The sequence below is a fragment of the Ciona intestinalis genome, chromosome 12 (assembly GCF_000224145.3).
Source record: "Ciona intestinalis chromosome 12, KH, whole genome shotgun sequence".
NCBI classification, from domain to species: Eukaryota; Metazoa; Chordata; class Ascidiacea; order Phlebobranchia; family Cionidae; genus Ciona; species Ciona intestinalis.
Genome location: NC_020177.2, coordinates 3,711,284 through 3,734,231, shown reverse-complemented (window position 1 = coordinate 3,734,231; position 22,948 = coordinate 3,711,284). Strand labels below are relative to the sequence as shown.

The 22,948-nt window shown below is 36.2% G+C and overlaps 2 protein-coding genes and 1 long non-coding RNA gene across 3 annotated transcripts in view; 2 read left to right on the top strand and 1 right to left on the bottom strand.

Moving 5' to 3' along the window:
• The window catches only part of LOC108949966 (bone morphogenetic protein 1-like), a 1,687-nt gene extending 913 nt beyond the window's left edge, over positions 1 to 774 (top strand). The window contains exon 4 of the mRNA XM_018814239.1: positions 701 to 774. Within this exon, the coding sequence (XP_018669784.1) occupies positions 701 to 774 (74 nt within the window). The remainder of the gene's footprint in view (positions 1 to 700) is intronic.
• The window catches only part of LOC100184254 (methylcytosine dioxygenase TET1), a 24,944-nt gene extending 6,023 nt beyond the window's left edge, over positions 1 to 18,921 (top strand). The window contains exons 2-7 of the mRNA XM_026836987.1: positions 8,939 to 9,658; positions 10,265 to 10,368; positions 10,966 to 11,045; positions 11,372 to 11,515; positions 16,428 to 16,490; positions 18,836 to 18,921. Of these exons, the coding sequence (XP_026692788.1) occupies positions 9,147 to 9,658; positions 10,265 to 10,368; positions 10,966 to 11,045; positions 11,372 to 11,515; positions 16,428 to 16,490; positions 18,836 to 18,838 (906 nt within the window). The 5' untranslated portion in view covers positions 8,939 to 9,146 and the 3' untranslated portion in view covers positions 18,839 to 18,921. The remainder of the gene's footprint in view (positions 1 to 8,938; positions 9,659 to 10,264; positions 10,369 to 10,965; positions 11,046 to 11,371; positions 11,516 to 16,427; positions 16,491 to 18,835) is intronic.
• On the bottom strand, positions 15,885 to 18,875 carry LOC113474729. The gene is made up of 2 exons (XR_003396418.1): positions 16,642 to 18,875; positions 15,885 to 16,366 (listed from the first exon to the last, which is right to left on the bottom strand). It is a non-coding gene; the product is annotated as an uncharacterized LOC113474729 (long non-coding RNA).
• Positions 18,922 to 22,948: the final 4,027 nt, after the last annotated feature.

The window sequence follows — 22,948 nt, the reverse complement described above, 5'->3', positions numbered from 1 at the left end:
AAATAACTACTGAGTTATATATAGAATTTAACAAAAAAAATCTGGAAGCACTGCTGGATTCTAACAGAACCCTGGCAATCTGAGACATGATATTGAGTTACTTCTTGATTCATTCAATGGTTTGTTACTTATGTTGTGACCATTACTCATGAATTGGATATTTATTTTTATTGTTTGCAAAGTTGGGTGTGTGGGCTTTGCTTGAAACTAGGTTTGTACGCTTTATTTATTCAAAGGATTTCAGGCAGAATAGATACTAACTTAAGTAGATAGAACAGTTTACCACAGATCTGTTTATGGTTAGCTTAATAATTTTTGTCAGTTGGTAATTTAAATGTTATCCAAAGTTTAGATTGAAAATTACATGTTTAGGAATGATAGTTTTGTGTTTGTTTATTTATTATATTGTAGCTTTGTAGGTTTGGGTAATATAGTCCATGTTATTTTTCCGTATTATTGTCTAATTTGATGGTAAACAAAGAATATTTACAGAATTATATAACCCTTTTCTTACGACTTTAAAAGAGTGTTGTTAATTGTTAAAAACAGAGTTTGGAATTTAGGATATCATGTGCCAATTGCTAACATTTCTTACCCAACAGTACTGTATTATTGTATTCATTTATAAATAAATATTTGTATTTGTATTTCAATATTGGCCAGTTACTTTTGCCTATAATATGGTTCTTGGTTTTATAAGATCCCAATACCGATGAATTATGTCAGTTTGATTATACTTTGCCCGGCAACGTGCTCGTTATTATGAGTGGCTAAGCTGCAACTTATCAATTACTGCATTACTTATATTCTCTGTAAAAGGCATTATAATGTCAGAGGTTGCGGCATACGTGCGCGGAAAACCGGTTCGTATTATTGCAGACGAGTTTTTTGATCGCCAAGAATTTACAGGAAAATAATTTTAATGTCTACAATTTGTTCCAATAAACTCTTTTTAAGCAGCATGGCGAATTCGCATTCTCACTCCAGAACGAACTTGATTCCTATCGCGAACTCTTTGATGCTCGCTGACAAACGCATTCGTGGCTGTTTGGACATCTAATTATAGCATGATGTCTCGTTTTCATTATATTAAATTACGCTTTTGGGCCCTGAAGGCGAATTCCATCGTAATGGGTCTCGGTTATCGTACCCGAGGATCTGTACTTGGCAATGCTGGGAAAAATGACAACATCCGTACCGCAAGAGCAGTACAATACTGCATCCGTCTTCCCAGAAGAACCCGCCCTGTTATCTCGATTGGCGCTCTCCAGCTATACAAAGCGCTTGCCATATCTCCATAAACAGTTTCTATGCAACGATTTTTATCAGAGTCGCTGTATTCAAAATAAGCGCGGATAATCCCGAAAAAGCCTGACCACAAGGACACCGCTTTCCGCAAGTGATAACCGCCGTAAAACCTTGAATTTACGCAAGTTAAATTTAAATGATACTAAGCGAGACTAAAATAAGCGGAAAATTCTAGATTTTTAGATCAAACACCATATTCGGCTTTGTCCCATAATAAACAATACTGTATTTAATACCCAACGACAACGTATTATATTTTTTAATTTATCTAGTTTTCTAGTATGCCGTTTCTCTCGTTTTTTTTCGTTTTCGGTTTACATTCATCCGTATAAGTATGAATCAGCCGACCCAATTATTTACCCGACTGAATCATCATGCTTAACTAAACAATGGTCACTCCTATCATACAAGTAACTGCTTGAGAGTAGGGTTAATAGCTCTCATAGCAGCTTGTCATACTGTCACATGGATAATGTATGTACAAGTGAAATATCGTTGCAGGTATGGTATACCGTTGTATTCTACTTTAGTACACAAGTAAATAGTGTTCTTGTAACACATGTAAATTTTATGTCCCGTATGAAACACGAAACGTTGGTACAATAAAATTTACGTTTGGGACCGGAAAAGCTATGTTATACAACAGAATATACTATATTTTTAACTAGAAGTTTTTCATGGTATCACGATGCATGCTGATTTATACAGTTTGGTTTATTTATCTACGCCACCATCAATTGAGTCAGGTCAAGGGCTTATACCATTGATAAACGTGGCTATCGTGCCAAAAGTGGACGTTGAATTTATCTCGAAGCCAAAAAACGGTGTTTGAATTGTTTTTCTAAAGGATTTATGTGCGTCAGTGCAACATTATACTAACGTGTCAATTTTTATATATAGTTGAATTGGGAAACAATATCATTGTAATTTGAAAAGATTTTAAGATATTTATTATTTACTATGTATTGAAATACGCTAAAGCTATAAGAGACGTTAAACGAACGTGTGAATTTTCAATGTTATGTGGAAATGTGGTTATTCGGCAATTATGGCGAAGTACTTTGAAAATCTATGTTTACAATGGTATTTACAGCTCATGTTTAACAGCCAAGCCTTTTAAGTTAAATACACCGCAGGCACGTGATATATAACGTTTAAAATGATGATTGCCTCTGTCAGAACTGTCATTCATCCAGCTCGTTACTTTTGCCCAGGAAAACCGACGTTTTGGCCGTTAGTCCTTTTAAAAATAAACTCACGCTCGAAAATCCGATGTCCAAGCATCTAAATTGCCCCAATGCCTTCCTATTACCAATTTCCGCTATTGCATTTGTATGTCCGCTCGTGCGTAGGCATTGCTCCAACAACTTTATTGCATTGCTGGCACAATAACAACATCAGCCAATGCGGTAGCAAATACGTTATTTACCTTTATCACTGTTTAGATTTTCAGTATATAGTAGGCTTTTTGTTTACTTAGTAGAAAATAACATCAGCAAACAGTTCGACATGCGCATGAAGGAAGCAAGTTATGCATGGTAAATTTTACAGAGTAAAACATTTATCTATATTTTACAAGTACTAAATTTAAATATATACTAAACTTTAAATAACGTTTCTAACGCAGCGCCGTGGAGCCTTCGGTAGCCTACAGTCGTATTGTCTTATTATTAAATGTTAACTTATTGATACACAAATTTGTGTCAATTGGTTGTTTTGATTGGCAAAGCCTACGTTGTTGTTCCTGTGTGCAATTCCTATCTGACGTACCAGAAACCTTTCATCGCTTTGTTTGTTGTTTAATCGCCCACATACGTTGGCACGAATCTCAGTTATGCCACAAATAGCTTAGAAATTAGTTCATCGTATCAATCATGCCAATATCAAGAGTGGAAAATGTGTCTAAAATTTTATCAGATCGAGAATTATTAACAAGCTACTTAGAAATGTGTTAGCAAGTTTTGTGTCTTTTACAATATTTATTGTTTTATTTTCATTATACTAAAATGTTCTTAAGTGATTGATTTGATATTATAACAGCATAAAGCATCGAAACGACAAAGCATTGTCTTATATCTGAACTATTTATTTCCCCCGAAAAATTCCTACAAATTTGTTGCGCTAGTTCGCAAATAGGTGTGTAACATTGTCATTATAATAGCTAGAAGCTGGACAGCACTTCAAGCAATTGGTCGAGTTAAAATATAGTAAACAAACTCCTTCCGCAATTCGCGATTTCGCGTCAAGCTTCCACTGTTGGTGGTGACGTCATATTCCGTTTATTACTGGATCTGTATTTGGCTTGCAGCCTATTAATTGACAAAGAAACACAGTATATTGCGTGCCCTATTGTCTAATTGGAATTAAAAAATAAGTTTGCCCTTCAACTAACGATAAAACGTGCGTAAAATTCGTTCTAGTTATGAATTCTGATCTAAAAATGCGACTTAACGAGAGAGTCGTTGCATGGTTTTACCATTCAGTCATGTTTACACTGATAATAAATGTCTAATTGCCTCGAAGCGCTTGTCCAAACGCCCAGGCCTGCTAAAAACCAACAGTCATACTACTGACAGTCTCAAAATATCATTAATTTTAGTTTAGAGCAATGTTGAGTAAAAAGTGTTGACATAGTGTCTTGATTAATGGCTAAAGATAGACGAATTCAACTTCACCGCTTTAACTTTTCCTTTGTTACAGTACAATAGCTAATAGAATAAGAGACGCGATTGTTTAAACAGCACCGGAAACGCGAATGTTGATTTCAATATTTACTCTCAAACTGGCGAAGGTGCTTCATACTTCAAGTGGAGCCTTTTGTCTAGGCATCCTTCGACTCTGTGGTCGTGTTTCTTTCTATTGTCATTTAGTCTCAGTCGTAGTTATAAGCTGTATTACTACTGTAGACATTATTGAGCCGAGCTATCATGAAGTACTGATAATAGCAACGAGCTAGGTATACAGAACAAACAGTATCAAAAGATTTAGATTTAGACCAAATCATGTTAACTGATTTTTTTCCATAATCGATGTAAGCTTAAACAGTTCCAGTTTAGATAAAGATTATCTCCATTTAATCATTATAACAGCACGGTACAAATTTAGCTTTGAAATTTATATTAAAAATGCGCTTTAAAATGTAGTTGTAAGTATACAACAATTTATTGGAAATGATAGACTGGATACCTTGTAAGGCTATCTCCCAAACAAAACAACCCAAGTTAATATTATATATAGTCACATGTCATACATAATCAGTGTCCGTGACGCTAGATTGCGTAACCCAAACTGTCCATCTAGATGTGCTTACTCACAAGGCAAATATTTTCCCATTCTTTTCTTATACGGGAAATTACGTAACGCCAATTTGTACTCAAGAGCTAGCCTATTACTATTATAATAACGTCAATACACTCTGTACGTGACTACGCAGCCTAGGACTATTTTTAACGCGTCTCAATCAGTGAAAACTATTTCCGGTAACCCGTTTGCTGTCATGTGATAGTTTGTATTAGTGTTAGCTGGACACGCACGCACTCGCCACCAAAATAACGTCGATGCGAAATAGTGCTGCTTTTATACTAATAAATTCGTAGAAATACTAATAAATCTGCAGAAAAGCAAAGTCGCCATTTTTGGAGTATAAGTGTAATATGATATAGTTCAATTTCGAATTCCCGCCTTGTATATGTTGAGTATAGTAATTTTGTATTTTTGACAAAATATCCCCCCCCCCGTACTATTTTGTTTTTTAGTTTAATATTTGCTTTAATATCTTGTGCGGTAGGGTTTACATATGGTATATTGTATGTGGCGTACATTGTGATACAGCACGCGTTGAATATATTATTAACTGTGCATTTATTTATAGCCCACGAACACTTGTTTAAAGGCATGCCCAATCAAACTGTACACAGGCTGCATGTAGTACGTCACTTTCCTATTTCAAATAAACGAGACTAATTAACGTTGCGTTTACGTGCTTTAAAAAGTTTTGTAGTGGTTATTTAAAAAAAATTACATTTACTGATCTTGTTCGCGTGGTAACACAGTGGGAATATCCGCTGTACTATACTGTTGATACTTATCTGTTTATTTATTAACCATACCAGTTTCGCCAAACTTGATTTTTTATACATTTGGTTAACATGCGTAATTGGAAACGTTTAAAAATTAGTTAAAACAAGATTTAGCAATGACTTGGCTTTGCTAAAGAAAGTGTTTAGCGTTTATGGTTCTTTCACACAGTTCTAAGATATTGTTTAAACGACTTGTTGTTCGAAAAGTTTGGTTTTCCTATTGTTGACTTTTTATTTTGTGCCTGCTATCCGTTTCACAATTTTACCTGAAGGCGGCAATTAGTTCAAAACTTTCTTTATTCATTGCACTGGCCTTCTATTGTGTGCACTATTCCTGCTTCCATTGGGGCGCCTTTCTCTTGCACAACTATTGTTCTTGCTTGCGCTCCAGCAATTTCGTGCAAGTTGCATGCTATTGTCATAGTCTGAAGTGGGTCAACAAGTCAGCTAAACAAAAGACTCAGATAAATGGTGGCCAGCGCCGGAGGCAAATTTTCCCTGGTTATCCCGCACTGCTCCAATATGAATGCATTTCGAACTGTTTTTCCTTGTGTTGCTCAGGGCACAATCTTATTCCTATAACCACATATCATTTGCAAAGAGTCGTAAAGCGCAGTTAGTTTTGTATTTTAACTCAGTGATAAAAACGTTGTTTCTTTGCTAAGTTCAGATTTGTTTATTTGAGTTTGGTTGCAAAAGGTCGTTGAGTGGCTGTAAAAAACGAACCGCATTGTTTTCTATGGCTAAATCCGCTTAGCATCGATTTTAACTCATAATCTTTTAATCCATCCCGACATAAGGTTAACAGATCGAGGGACAGTTAAAGATTTTATACATTTTTGACCAGTTACAATTCTAAATTTTTAATGTTCATAGAATAGTGCAGTTTATTTATTCGACCTATTTGTTAGTTTCGAATGATTTTATGTCACAGCTAAATACTTAGCTCTATTCTGTAGATATTATTATTGCACCAATTACGCGACAAACTTTTTCTCGTTTCAAAATAACAACCAATATCCGGAAAATCTTGTCCAAAAATGCAGTTGCGTCAATCTAAAAAAAATTACGTACTGGTTGCGTCACGCATCACGCAAAATCACGCCGCCGGCGCTTGTTTTAGGCCATCGACGTGAGCAAAATTAAGCGTGTTTATTTTGGGTGATCATTTATCCCATGTTCCGTTTTTCATCAATAAACTCATGGCGTTAAATAACTTATTTCTGGCCATTCCGCATGTGAACACAGCAGTGTGTGTTTGTAGTGCTTGCAGTTAACTGTAGTTTGGTTTTGGTTAGACCTTACCATAAGCAAATTTGTGTCTATAAAAGTATATTGAGGCTGCCAATATTAGATGTTAATAAAGCTGTGGCGAGGTACTACTAAAGTAAAGTTGATTACGTAGATAGGCATAAGTGCTTCGTAAATACATAATTTTGGACATAATTGATTGTACGTTGATTATTCTGCTTTAATTCGGTCAATTTTTAGGCCAGAAGGCTTGAAAAAGCATGAAATTATTTTTTTGCAAGACAAATAGCTTAGTTGCGTGAGAAAATATGCTCGTTTTGTGCCAATCTGTTACACCGTAACTAATGTGCATTTGTTGCATATTTGCGTGGCCGAATTACGCGACGCTCGCTTTTTTTCTATTACGGAATAGCGAGAGGAAGGACCTCTCTCGCTTCTTTTTTCCCACACTCCGCTGCCTCTCCAATAAGCTTTATGTGTTTCTGACAACAAATCCAGGCGATCGCTTTATGTTTGTTTCTCGCGGGTCGATCTTGTCACTCAAAGTAACAATGTATTTGTAATATGAGGCCGATAACCAAGATGCAGTTTTAAGTCAGGCTTAAGTAAGACTCACTTCGGATACGATGTCTCTTACTGCTTTTCTTCAGCACTCGGAACAAAGGACAATAAGATATAAAGTACAAAGCCGAAGAAAGCTACGAAAGGTTACTATGTTAGAGAAGCGTTGCTCTACCGTAAGGGTTTCGTGTATTCGTAATATATTTAACTGCAGTCCATCTGTTATTATTGAAGCATACATACAGTATGACTGTATAGATATTATAGACAAAAGACAATACTAAACGAGGAAGTACTGACGGCATACAATCACGCTATTGGGGACAACTACACAATCGACAAACTGTATGATTTAAATTGCTAAGTCTTAACTGTAAAAAATATTAGCGTGTTCTAAAAAGACAAAGTTATTTTTTTTATCGATTAAGTTGTTTTTTTTACACGATTAAAAGCCGCAAGATTGCGGTTTGGGTAACCTGTTTACTTAATGTGTGGCTTATGTTATTTGTTCGAGTATGGGTTAAATTTTAACCCGTTGTTGTCCTATCTCGCCAGCCGCTGTCACGCTTTTATCTGCCATGTCCGTGTACTGTGGTTCGGACCCTTTCTACATTCTCTGCTAATTAGCGGAACATTATATGAGGGGCCATCAATAATTCATAGCTGCTTTTCGAAATTCAGTTGGATTCGTAAATAATTTCCAACGAATTTAATGCCGTCATCATTTTACGGCTCTACCAGAGCTGTATTGATCGCCGGGCAAGTGAAACTATTTCCTTCGACATGAAAACCCGACTTGTAACAGCCGTTTGCTACCCAAGCGCTCTTATAAATTGACTTTTGTAGTTATTTCATGCAAAGTCTGTCAGAATGATGGATGGTCCGGCATCTCTTGTTTGTGTATGCGGGAAGTTACAATACTGCTAATGTTTACCGTACACAAACACACGATTTAGAAGCAGTACGAACTTATTGCTTTTCTGTCCCTGCGGCGTGGCTAATTCCGTCTATTTGTGCCAATCGTTGTTAAAATGAACGTATTGTTTCGAAGCGCGCATTAAAACTATCATCTCAGCTTACGCGGCCTACTTGTTGCCAATTATTACACAGCTTAGTTCGGCTTTATTTTGTCAATAAAGTTAACATTTACCTGCTATAGCGTCCTTGCTCTACCGCACTATATGCGGTACATATTAAATCGACAACTGTGGCCGTAAGATCGCTGATCCGAACGTAATCGCGCTACTAATTGACTCTCAAGCTGAAACTGTTATTGTTCGCCTTGTTTTGGCAACTAAGTCAGGAGAATCCAGATTGTACCTGATATTTTCGTAACGATGGTAAATTATCTGTATAACTACACGTCCGCTGGTCCCTCAAAAGCCACGGTACACCATCGGCGGTTGATGAGCCCTGATAATCAACATTTTTGCATTACCTCATTGCTTACTTAATATACATAAGTGCTCCTAATCCCTTATACCTCAATGCTGTTTTAAGAAACCAACTCCCTTGTAAACTGCTATCATATGCATATTCTCAAATTAATTCAAATCTAGATAGATGTATTGATTACATTACGTAGATCATTTTCTATTTCTGTCTCACATAGTCAGAACTCTAGCATTGACAGAAAGTGGATAATATTTGTTAAATGTTAAATTAAATAATTAACTTTGTTATATTTTAATATTATGACCATGACTAATATATATATATTTGTTTTTACCCTCTAAAAGGTTTAGATAGCATTATAAATTAGTTTGCTATTAAACTGCTGATCACCTGTAGCTGTCTAATGGCATCATGGGATATTTAAATCATCTGGTGAGGCCGCAGCAGAAAAAGAATCAGACAGCACAGAATTTAATCAAAGAGTTCTCTGAAGTAAAATCACACTAATCTGCAAGCCAACTGCATTACACTTTAAGCAATGCTTGTTTGGGAATGAAGGACATAAGTCGGAATGCATCAGCCGAGCTAAACGAGACGATGCAGTCTGCCACCCCAGTCGGTTACCCCCCAGTCTCGCACTCTGTAGAACCAGGGATGTCATCACAGTCGCTTTACCCGCAGTCCTACAACCTGCCCCACTACGATGGCAGCTCGACCTTGCCCAACCCATACTCCAGAGACAGCATGTTTAGTAACCCGACATCGAGCTCTACTTCTCTACCCTTTGGGGGTTTAAACGAAATCACACCCACTTTATTTGGCTCCGGGATGTTAGGAACGCACCCATACCACCCCCCATCCCATCCTCTACATATACCGTCCCGTACCGGCCCTGGAATTCTGAACTATGGACAGTCAGGCATACCCCCATCATCCCAGCATCATTTATTTCCATCACCCTCTGCTTACCCAGGATACCCCAGCCCCTTACCCATGGGGTTATCCCACAGTCAATCCATGGCGGAGAGATACTTGCTGTCCAATCCTTCACATATGATGTCCAGGTAAAAAAAAAACAACCATTTAAACATTATGCCTTAAATTTTCCATATATATTTTGTTTGTCACTCTAATGTCAAAATTTAACTGTAATATTATCTAATCAATAATTTAAAAGCTTCTGGATTGGCTCATAGAAAAAAAGATAAATTGTAGTTGCTCATTAAACCACAAAGTAATATTCCCTTTTATTATTACCCACATGTTTATGTAAATTTAATTTGAATCATATTTTTTATTATTAACCATATATTAATTGAATTACTGATTATACAGAGAATTGGCATAACATTAGAAGTGTATAGAGTGACATGTCACAACTTTTAAAATAGGAGTGACATTGTATACTTTATCACCCTAATTTTAAATGTAAACCATCATTTACCCTGCTGTTGAGTGTCTTAACAAACATGCAGTACTAAAATTTATTGCATTTGTCGCATTTATCAATGAGGTTTCCGATGTTTTACAACAATGTTACTGTAATTAAAAAATCTTTTTGACAATTTGTTAAATATTAAAAAAAAACCTGATGAATAATAAAACACCTGATGCCTATGTTAATAACGTCATATAGTTTACCCAACGTGACACCTGTATTGCTTGTTAAGGTTTCCTGGACTCCACCCTCGCGCTGGGTCTCCACTTACAGGATATGGAGTACCTGGTGATACCTCCAGCCTGCGACCTCCCTTCACTTCCCCTCTCCTGCCAGGTAAATTTCCCAACATTTTAAATAGAACTGTTATAGCGGTATTAGTGTAAAAAAATTTTTTTATGACTTTTATGGCCATTTCATCTTTAGTTATTTGTTATTAAAAACAGACCAACAAACGCTTGTAAAAATGTGTTTTATGGTAATTGTCAATTTTCTATGTTATTTTTATTTTATTTTTTTATTGGTTTATATAATATATATATCACCACATAACGCCTTTACCTAATATTTAATGGCTTAGAACTGTTATTTGATAGTTTCCAGCATGTTTTATTATCAGATTTTAACAATCATTGCGTCTAACTTAATTTTACTTTGTTGTGGATGTATCTAATTACTTTACATGCGTGACATGACATCACCAGATAGTTAAATGTGGAAGTAACTATTAGTATGTTTTACATATATAATAATACCACAGTAAATTATGACATTAACCATTAGTAACATTTAAGCCAATAATTAACCCAGCAACGGAAATAGACGTTGAACTGATTAATCTTCCAGCTAAAGTGGCCAATTAAAACAAGCCAATCTTGTGTTTGAGATTATCATACAATTATATTAAAACATTTAAATTTATGCATATTTCAGACCGTAAAAGTGGCATTTCACAGTCACCACTCACAAGTTTGGCAAACGGTTCAGATTTAGATGTAAGAGGAGACCTTAATGTAAGTGTAACAAAAGTTTCTTTAAACATTTCAAACTCTAAAACACAAAAGAATGAAGAGTTACCATTTAACTTAAATTACAATTTTAATGGATTGTTTAAACCCATCGATAGTAAGGATAACTCTTGCCCAATTCAAATCAAGTTCGTGACCATTAAAAGTAATTAAATGGCGCCTCTGCCAATCATTTAATATATTGTTTATACAACTCAAGGTTTTCATGAGTTCCCAGTCGGATTTTATTAATTACCTCTTAAAATTTTGTTTTTTTTTAACTTTGACACATTTTTTCATACTTGTGTTTGCTTATACTTGTTTTGCTACAGAATTCTCGGAAAAAGAGGAAAGCATGTGGACATTGTGGGCCGTGCCAACGAAAGGAGAACTGTGGTTCATGTATGAACTGCATCAATCGTGCCAAAGGCAAACAGATCTGCATACACCGCAAGTGTGAGGTTTTAAAAAAGAAGGTAAGTACATGTGTGTCACCGATAAACAAGTTTTATTAATTAGTTGGTCAAAAACTCTCGTTTAAATTTTAGTGGGCATAAGAATAGCTATGTTTCCTGCTAGTGTTTTGAGAAAAACAGACAGGTTGGAGTTACAGCAAAACATGATGGATATTTTATTAAAATAATTGTAATTTAAATCTTATCATTCATGTATGATGGATATATCCTGTTGAATTTCTTATATAAAGTTATATTTTGTTTTTGCTTGGTCCACTTTTAGTTAAATAGAGATGCACTTAATTGCGGTTCACAAGTGCCAATTATGTAATATCTACATTGCAGCCTCGAGCTACTATCTAAAATATACCATAACTACTTAATATTAACATGGCTAATGGTACAAGTTATGTTATTTGTTTTCATTAAGTGTAGAAACCCAATTCAGGCCTCTTAAACAGGCTACCATTAAAGAGTGGCACTTGGCCTATTTAAACAACACAGAACAAGCTTTTTTGTTATTATTATTGGTTTATCTGGGCCTCTCTTAGCTCTTGCGTAATCCATTGTGTCATGGCGGTCATTTTCTTCCCATATCTATTCATCAGCAGTTGGGAAAAGAACCTACGAATTTTATTTTTCTTAGACCCTTATTTGCTTTGTTGTTATAGCATAATCGAGACAAACATTTTTCTCTTTCATTATCTGCCTGTTATGAGTTTGTTGGTTTATGTTTCTTTGTCCAAAGCGACTCAAATGACATGCCTTCACTAATAACTTCATTGGGCTGTTATTTCAGTTCTTAACTTTTTTTTTCCGGTGCCGATTTCTCCTCCCAATTCAGCTGCCATTTATTGGGGATTAAGACAGTCATTTGTATGTAGGTGGTAGTTTAAGTAAATTCTACACATAACTATCACGGAGTATGTCCATTGTTGTATAGGCTATTCCTCATTCATATAAATTGTTGAACTTAATAGGATGTGTGATGTGTCAGTTTATTAAACCACTCAAAATAAATAAATAGGGCAATAGGTATTGTTATATTTCTTGTGTAAATGAAGCAAAACAGTATTGAATGCCCCTTTGTCCTTTTCTGTAGGATCCTATCCCAAAATCACGATTTACCATAAATAAGCCTATTTCTGGTTGAATAATTGACCTTAAAATAGCAGCGTCAATGACTTTTCCATGATATGAGTTTATCCAATCATTGCTTGTTTGTTATGTAACTGTTTACCATGATAACAAGAACGAATACGATTTTTGAAAAGCTTAATTGGATTTTACTCCAATCTGATTACAGTGCTACACACACTCAGGATGCCTAACCATCTATTTGCCTGTAATAATGAATTAATAATAGTTTGCGGTCAGGTTTTACTGCGATAACAGATGGCTTCACGTTAAAACACTTACAAACATGACTTGTACTTTGCCAAACATGATCGCAATTAGCGTAAACCAACTTTTCATTAATTAGGACCAAAAATAAATTGTATATAGCGGTTTAAAAGTTGTATACATAAAATTGTTTATCTGTTTAAAAATTAAGTATAATACATTTTTAATAATAAATTACGATATATTAATATTAATTATGTGCGGTTAGGTGTGAATTAATTTCATCATTTTGTTTACACTAACACTTCATTTTCATTGCGTTGCAAATATTGGTAACATTGGTGAATAAGGATTGATTGCACATCTGTTGAAGTGGCCCATTCAGTACAAGTGGCCCAGTTGACCCTATTAGCTTCTCCACCACTCTAGCCTGAACCTTGCTTTCTCACAGCCACTTATGTTAGGATTGCTTTTGTTTCCTTTCTACATGATCATGATACACTCGCTTATAAACACAAAGCGTGACGATTGCGTAACGGTTCTGTTATGGCAGTGGAACAGTGTATCAGTATCGCCTTACTACACAGTACACACCTCGTATTTTGTTACACACGGGACTAGGTGGGAGTTTCACCTTATTTCCGCTTTGAGAATGTACAACAACTAACATAAATAAAGAAACATCTCCTATTTAAACAATACCGCTGACCATATCATGTTTTTTAACAGTTCAAGGGTTTCTACTTACAGTAGAACTTAAATAAAGACGTAACGAATAAAGTTAATTAAATGTTGTTATTGTGCTTTTAACATACTTGACAGCGAACTTTACTGAAACAACATGTCAAAAAATATATATCACTTATTAATTTAAACCACATGGCACATATAATGAATCAGACACTTATATTTCGTAATTGGCATTTGTCATTCTAATAAAAAATGATTCATTGAGTAAAGTTAGCTCAGTTTAATAAACGCAACCAACCAAATAGGCTGTTTCATAATTTGTGTTTTGCTTGTAAATTGAGACTTTTGACATTCAATCTTACATATCACTATTTCAATAGCGCTAACAGCTAACAGGTCTCGTTCGGAATCGAAACTTACTAATTTTCCGTTAGGCCAAAAGTAGCGCTTGGAATTTTACTTTACATGAAGCGTAATAACAATAATGAGCGCTGCCTATGATAAAGCACTGTGGTATGTCCAATTCATTTGTTCGGGGTGATCCTTCAGAAAGAGAGAATATGAGAAATAGTTATAATAAAGAGAAAAGCAGGAGAACTCCGCAAATACTCCATCCCACTTTTTTCGCAATGTTTTCTCCATCGCTTATTTAATTGAAAACTCTGTCAAGAAACAACCGAAATTTATTTTGTGTAAACACTGTTTTACCACAACAGTCGGACATGTCATTTTTCGTCTGATTTTATTTCAGTGATATTTCCAGCCCAAATTATCGATGATTTGATAGCGACGGTTTCTGCCTTCTAAATGTTTGTGACATTTAGACAAGGCTGACTATTTGTAATATCTCATTCCATTATCTGTTATTCGGTGCATTGTTTCTTGACCTTAAGTCAGCCATAAATCTTTTATGTGTTCGTTGTGGACACTGGGAAATATGTAAGCAAAAGAAATTGGGGCGGTGTGCTCCTTTTCTTAGTGGCTCCCTGTGGGATCCAAAGAATCAATGATCATTGGCCTAATTATGTGTATGCAGAAAAATGATCAAGAAATGGCATATTCCCTTGTCACTCGGCTGCCATAGCTTGGCATGAATGACGAGCAAGTAAAATCATTGGACATATTTACCACACATAAGAATAAATACACCGCGACGCGCTGGCTGCGTTCAGACGTAAAACCTAAAATTTCGGTCGTCGGTATCTTTCAATTCGATCTACTCTCTTTGTGTTTCTCTGTCACCACGAGAAACATTTGACGTCATATTGCCTCACATCAATAATAAATTGGTTAGTGAGTAAACTGTACCCCGACAACTGACAGACTTTCCCGTTTTTGCCCATCGGCAAAGGTGTTGGAACAGCGCCGCCGGTACACCCTTTCTTTTGGCACTGCGCAATAAAAAATATGCTTATCGTGGGTTTAATTACAGTAATTGATTTATCATGCTCGCCGTATGTTTTATTCATGGTCCTATTCACGTCTCCTCAATAAAATACCGTTCATAAACGCTGTAGATTCCATAAAAGTCCCAAATCGCTTTTAGAAAATATATTCACAAAACATATATATACTGAACACGTACTAAAAATTTTAAATTAAATCATCAGCTTTTATTCATATTGTTTTCCTACAGTTTCAACAATGACGTAATTTCTAGGCACTTTTCCTGTTGCCTTTGGCCGCTTAAATTATCTCGTGTTTGTTGTTTCTATTTTATCGTTTATGCGGTTCAATGCAGTCTGCTTAATATTATTGTTCCGCTAGAGTTACGTGCTGCAATGTCTCTATTGTTTAGCAAAACTTGCCTGGAAACACTACAGACATATAACTTGTGTGACAGAATGGTATGAACTAATTTTCTGCGCCATTAGTCGGTTTTCTCTCCGGTATGTGCCAGTGCATACAAATGTTTTGTTAAAATTTTCATCATTTCTAAGTCCTTTTAATATTGCGTGTTATTTTGCTGAAAATGTCACTTTCATGTTATGAGTAGTACATGTAGTTGAATACGTTTAAACAGACATAAAGCTCGCGTGCCGTTTCCTCTCACGCCCTTTCAGTCAAATTTAATTAATATTTCTCTATCGGCAATTACTTCTGTTAATGTACGGCGTTTGGTGCGCTCCTATTGAAACCAATATAATACAATGTCGCGTAAACGTCGACTGTTTGCCTTTATATTATGTTCATATGATTGACACAATACACACAATAGCCGTATCCACACACGCATACCGTAAAGGAATTCTAGCGTTTTAATTAAACTCATAGAGCAGCTTATTCTATGTACTATTTCCGACTGTTTACAGGCAGATTCTTTATTTACCCGTTCTTTTTATCTGCCCTATAAAACTGTTTCGAAGGAGTGTGTTTGTCGACTCGGTATAACCACTCTCCACTTAGTAAGTTTTGGGTAAACAAAAAAAACGAAAAAACTCTCAAATGCAACATTCCGTCGCCGCAACGTCACCATGGTATTACTCTGTTCTTTCTTTGTGTCAAAATTTCCGCGTAATCAGCTAAAAATACCTCACCGTGTAAGACATACACACTTGGTATTTCAGCACTGTACCATTTGTTGTCGGAAAACAGAGACTCTCTTGTTTACGTGCCATTACTTGTGTAGCATTCGCTTTTTCGTAAACTAATGTCTCCTTACCTTACGTCTTGTTTTCCCACCACCCCAAATGCATAAGATAAACGGTTTTTAATTAGCACTGCGGTTTCTTGGGTTTATTTGCTTTTCGTATTGGCCGAGACACCACAGTTAACTATTGTGTTGAACACAATGACGTAAAGCAACCGCCGAAAAGTTCCCAGCCGTATAGTTCGCACCTGTCGAATAAAACAGATCTTAAATTCTTAAAATAATTTATAATATATGTTTTTTTAACAGCCTGGGACCTCCCCCTACCTGCCCCCAACAGACTCCGCTCCTTCGAAGCAAGAAAAACGAAAGGTAAGCTTAATTTTTCTCATATAGCACTATCGCTAAAGGCGTTGATCAATTACTTTGTATACACGGTAATAAACCAATTTTTGCGGCCTAATAATTACATGTACGAAAATGTTATGTAATATGGTCACAAATCATGTAGCTAAATACACACCCTTGAACCTTGCCCGCTTGTCCGATGAAATCAAGCTTCACTTTGTAAAGCAATGTACCTAAGAATCCCGGAATTTAAAACAAACTCAACTAAGCCTAACAGTCGTTATATTTGTGTATGAAAATCCGGCCAAACGCCGTTTCCGGGTATTGTTTTAGTTTGTCACTAATCTCTAAACACCACAACACATATGGGCTTACCGCTATGGCGATATTTAGCTCAGAACATCGTTTTAATTAAGCGCTTGTGCAGTGGGAAATTACCGGGTCTGAATCAGTGAATATTTTAGCGATTATTATTCTGTTTGTCACTAAATTTTTTAATTTTTGCTTTGGTAAACCATATATTTTGTATACATATTTTTTGAGTTGGTAAAGCCCGTGTACCCAGTGAATCGCTACCACATAAATAAGCTATTGTTACGTCACATACAGACATTTAAACAATGGCAATTGTGCTAGATGTTAATTTAAACGCCTTAGAAATGTTTTACAACTGCTAGTATTCTCCGTATTGTTAGCTTTTTATAAATAAATTATAAAAAAATACAGTTAAAAGTAAACCTGCAGAATTAGTGCTTTCATTTTTAAAATTCTGACTATTTTGGTTAATTTAATTGCTATGTTTATTTATTTGAGTAATTATTACAACCGTTGACATGATGCGTTGGTTAAGACTGACTTAATTGCCCCCTCTAGCGATTATAAGTTTTCTGCGTCTTCGCCAGCATACGGTGCTCTTTACCCACCGAATACAATGCTGTTTATTTTTACCACTCGATTTAGAAGTATTCATTGTATGCATTAGATTGGATATTAATATCGTATGTGTTATTGCCAAGAAATCCGTAATTTTTATTAATATTTAATTTGGGTTTGAACTGTAACTTGCTCATCTTGTGTTTAATTTATTGACCAAACATACATGGCATCTCATTTGAATTTAAGCGCCATGAGGCCGGTTGTAATTTGCGGCGTTCACTGGTCGCGAAAACGACTAATTGTCGCTAAGTAGTCTGGCAGACCGCAAAACACTTCAGCAGCGAAATCGCAATCGAATGGCTGCCGCAAAAGTCCGCAATCGATTTGCCCTTTGTGTGATCTCGTAACTCGTAGTGGGTCTCGGAATATTTTTGCGAGCTTATTCAAGTAGTGAAACACCTTTTGTTCACTACGTTGGGATGCGTACGTGCGTGGCAAAGGCAGTTAGTCGTTTTTTTGTCTCTTACTTTCTCTCGCTACACCGGCCCTTTTTCTACCGAACACAGAACGAACGGTTCGTTGCTGTGGTTGAATTTACTCGCCCATTCGGCTCTCTCTATAGCGAAATCGGCCGCGTGCCTTGCGTATATTCTTTCCGCTTTGTCATAGCTTGAGGCATATTGTTCTGCGCAGGCTTACTCAGCGTCGGTTGTGGCTATTATTTCGTCAACGAACGACCGTAAAGGCACCTCTGGCTAGGTAGAATTAACAGCTCAGCAAACTAGTATGCGCAGAAAGTCGGCAGGTCTGTTTAGACAAAAGCATTACCGTACTAATGTTAACACGTTGTCCAAGCTCCCCTTTGCTTACAGTCCGAATACGTTAGAAAGAACGCTGTATACGTTGTATAGTATTTAAAGTAGTGCAGGTTGTAGCAACCTTATGTCAATACACAGTGTACTGTGCTGCGCCCACGCCTCAATCGATTTACTAATACGCATCATACGTCGAACCGGGGCGCTTGCATCTCTACACCGCACACACGCTACCCGCGATGCGTTTTGCTATCGTTATCCTTATTCAAACAAGCCTAAATCCGGTCGCAGCAAGCGCGCGAACGTGTGTGCGTCCAGCCAGAAGGATATCCTGCAGGCAGAAGATGCATAAACAGCTTAATAATAGTCTTACATGCTTTGCTTTCGAAAACTATTTATGCCAAGTTACTGACCAATTGACCATGTTGTAGTATGTGTGTAATATCAAACGGGCATGTCAGCAAAAAACCTTCTTGCAAGTCATAAAAGTATGCAGGGTTTGATCTTTATGGTTTACTACAGTTTGTAAACACAAGTACATAATACAAGTGTAGTAGCGCGTCTGGTCATGAGCTTTTATATTGTTTGTGTAGGTGATAATACTTTCTCTTCATTTACCAGACTTGTACATATTTAGATGTAAGTTTATTGTTTTTTATTAAATTTTTTCCAACTCAGTGATTGTACAAGCCTTTGTTTGAATCCAGCATTTTACTTCTACCTTTGTGAGTTTTATAAGTACTACATTTCAACTCAATTTGGAATAATAGGATTAACCTGCTTCTTTTCGCAACTACAGTGAGGTAGGCATTACAAAAGAAAATGTGATACTTTGGATTTAATCTCGTGTCATCAATTGTGTTTCTGTTTTCATTGAAACAAATTCCTAAAACTTTAAAATTTTTACTACTTAGAATTTTTGGGAACCGGAATTACGAATTGCAAATCTAATATAACAATATGTCATACAGTACACGATGTAAACAATATATTTAATTTTCCGCCTTATACCCTGAACAATTGTACCGTAATATTTTACTATTAGTTTTATTTATCTTGGATAAAGTGTTGGGTTTAGAACTCTACTCTACCATGTGCTATATCACGTGATTTTGTTTATGCGCAGTGAAAAAGAGAAAAGTCTGCCGCGCTCACCTTTGAAAAATTCTCTTCTCCAATCTTTATTGGATATCTCAATTAATTACATGCGTTGTCAACTCGTTGCGCTAGAAATATTAATGACTATTTCAATAGTCAAATAACATCAACAAGCGTTGATACTATTGTGTGCGCGCTTAAATTACTAGCAATATGTGCGCGCTTATTTAGATTGTGTTTCGAGAATTTAGGCTCGCGCTGTGTCAATACTTGGGACATTTTGGATACCACAATCTATTTTGCCCATTTTAATTTTTAGGTTTCAAAACTTTTTGTGAAATATTTGTTTTAAGAGACGAAGCTATTCTGTATTAATGGAATGTAGGATGCATTGTATGTTTAATCTTGTTTACTAAAAAATACTTTCCATTACGTTATCGCATACAAGTGTTTTTCTAAGATACTTAACCCATTACCACAAGATTTTTCCCAATTTCAATATTAGTATATAGTAAATTAGTTTTTGTTTCCAAAACTTGCCGTCAACACATAGTGCGCTGCAGTGCAGACTCAATATTTAATGAAGTGTCAGTCAAGTATTCTAGTGACTCAGTTGTAATCGCATGGCTGACTGAACTATCGCAACAACAAAGCGGTAACACTCAAAAAGGAGAACGAATATTAATATTTGCCTAACAATCGCACTTAAAAACCTGTAGGTGACTTTTTTAGTCAGAATTTAGAATATCCCCATTTAAAATTTAAATTAGTTTTTTCAAAATACAAACTTCAGTTTTAGAGGTATTACAAATTACTTAAAAATAAATATAAACTTTATTCCCGCAGATATAAATTAAAGTTTTAACATCTTAAAATTTCGTCTCAATTTTATCCCGCAAGATCGTCTTCCGAGAGTACGAAAGTAATTTGAAACAGCACTTTTTAACTTTGTGAGGAAGCAACCATATATTGTTCTGTTTATTTGGCTTTTCCTCACCTGCGAATACCACGTGCAGGCATTCTGTATCACGTGGGTTTGTTTACCGATGTTAGCAGCATGCCGTTCCCACTTGTGTAGAAAAAGCTCGAAGAGAGAGAGAGGGCGTATCAACCGCTTAAGTTCATTCTACTATCGCAGTCTCATTGTAGTACAGCTATCGCATGCTACCAATCGATAGAAAACCACCGCTCTAATTTAAGGTTAAGGACTTACTTATACCTGTATTCCACAGCCTGTTTTTACATGAGTAAATTGTCAAAACAGCTTTGTTTTATTTTTTTTCTCGAATTTTTTTTATCAACACGGTGTAACTTGTGTCATTTTAAACATTAAACTGAACCAATTATCACTATAGTTACGCAATAATAAGTTGTATTTGTATATAATGACACTAGATTTAAAATGTGTTTTGTTGAGGTATAACTGTTATGGTGCAGGCAAAGAAGTTAATATTTCTATCATTTGTGCACGTCAGTTTGTTTGGTGTTCGTTTTTATAAATGTATTTATGTACACACATTCCCCAAGTACCTGCAACAGATATCTGTATATTTGTAAAGAACTTAACAATATTAATTTTTCTGGTTAAAACCAAAATTTTTAACATTGAAAAAAAAATTTTTCAACGAAGTTTAAATCAGCCTAATTGTTCAGGAAATACCAATTAATGGTTAAAAGTGGGCTGCAAATCAATCATGCTATCCTATCAGGGACTAGCCATTTATAGTTTACAATTCATTGGTCTGAGAAAACCTACAAAAGTACTTGCTAGTCAACAACGCCCATTTCAGTGCGCCGCCATTCTCTTTCATTATGACGTCACAGAATGGTCTACTCACGTGACCGATGTCATCGATTTAATGTTTCACTGGCAGCTGTTGGTCGAGCGGCTCTTTGCCTAGCTAGTGCCTACACGGAAAGACTGCAAATCAAGTTGCCATTACCGGTGTAACGTTACATCCTAGTTAGCAGACACAACTGGCAAAATTTTCCGCCATAAGCTTCTCATTGCGAAATAAAAGGGAATGAATTCAGCACCATCTTTCCGCAGTTGTATTGCATTTACATTGACGTAAGCCGTGGTGTTTGTTGCGAACAACTGACGACAAGTAGAGGCTTGCACTGCCAACGTTCGTATGGGCTTTTAAAGTTAATAGTTCCGCGTAAACGAACTGTGACCTTCCAGTCTGTTCTTGTTTTCAATTCGAGTTGAAACTGACGCGAATCGAATTCCTGGCGATCACCGAGTGTATTAGAAAACGCCCAGACACAAATGTAGCTAACTCGCGTTGCTCGAGCATCTGGTGTGCAAAAGCAAATGATGGCTTAATTATTAACGACAATAGCAACGAGTAACACGGTCTCACGCACATTTGCTTGGTTTCCTTTTCCCACTATTGTGGCGCACACGTGTCGTAGTATGTATACCGCGTAATCACCTAGTTAAAAACCAGCCTCATTTAGCGCGACAAACAACGACAAGAGTTCCCGCTTTGTAGTGACGCAACAGCGCCACCAAACGTTCGATAATCATCAAAACTATTTCCCTTTATGAACATTTAGCCACGCATCATATTTTACTGCATATTTGCCTTTAAATCTGCATATACTTTGTCCTAAAGCAAGACTTTTAATAACAATTACTCCAGTCCATTACGGATTGTCTAAATATTCAGCCATACATTACAAAAAATTTTAAAGTATTTTCACCCAAATAGTCACATATACACATAACTCGTGAGCTGGCACAGGGTGTTATAATAACTATATTTGCCCTACCAAGCAGGGATAAATAAGTTACATTCTTTCATCTATCTACAGGAACTTGATGAATTTTCCTCAAATGAACCAAAGCGCACTAAAACAAAAGAAGCACCTACTGATAACCTACCTCAGGTAAAAACCATATTCCGAAAACTATATACACTTTTCCGAAATTTTCCATATATGCCAAATTAACTACAAGTACAACTGCCTCTTACAGTATTTAATACACATATAATCTATTTATCCAGGGTTTAGTTCACCCAACGTTGCACCCTAACTTTGCTGAGTTTGGTGAACTTAGCAGAGCAGTGAGTCATCACCCAACCCCATCCAACCAAGACCCGGATAATCGAAATCTATCTCAACCTAACGTGTCCTCAGAAATTGGCTCCGGTAATTAAACCAAATATCTTTTCTTATGAATGCTGGTGTTTTAGTATTTTTTTTTTTGATTGAGTTTGCCATTTAAACTATGCTGACCTGAATAACTTGCCAATTCATCGTTTTTCAAAAAATATTAGTATTTTTTTAGCTTTTTGTGTTAAAATGTTTTACATTTAAACTGACATGAAATCAGTCTTATGGTTTACATATAAGGTTCATCATCTTTTAAAATATTAATTTCTTTTAGATCTTCACCAGCAGCCCTTTTACCCTGAGCCTCACAGCGGAACGTTCTCTACAAGTGTGATCCCATCAAGTGAGTCCTCCAGCACCGATCCTCAACATCCAGGAGCAGGATCAGCACCAACAGAAGAGTCAGATTTCATCAACCAAGCTCTACAAGCGATTGAGAGCAACATCGGATCATCAGGAGCAACAGAACCGCCTTCTAATAACTCCTTAAGCGACACTTCATCTACTGCTTTGGGTAACTCATTACAGAGTACCCCATCCAACCCCCAACCCCTACAAAGCCCCCAACGA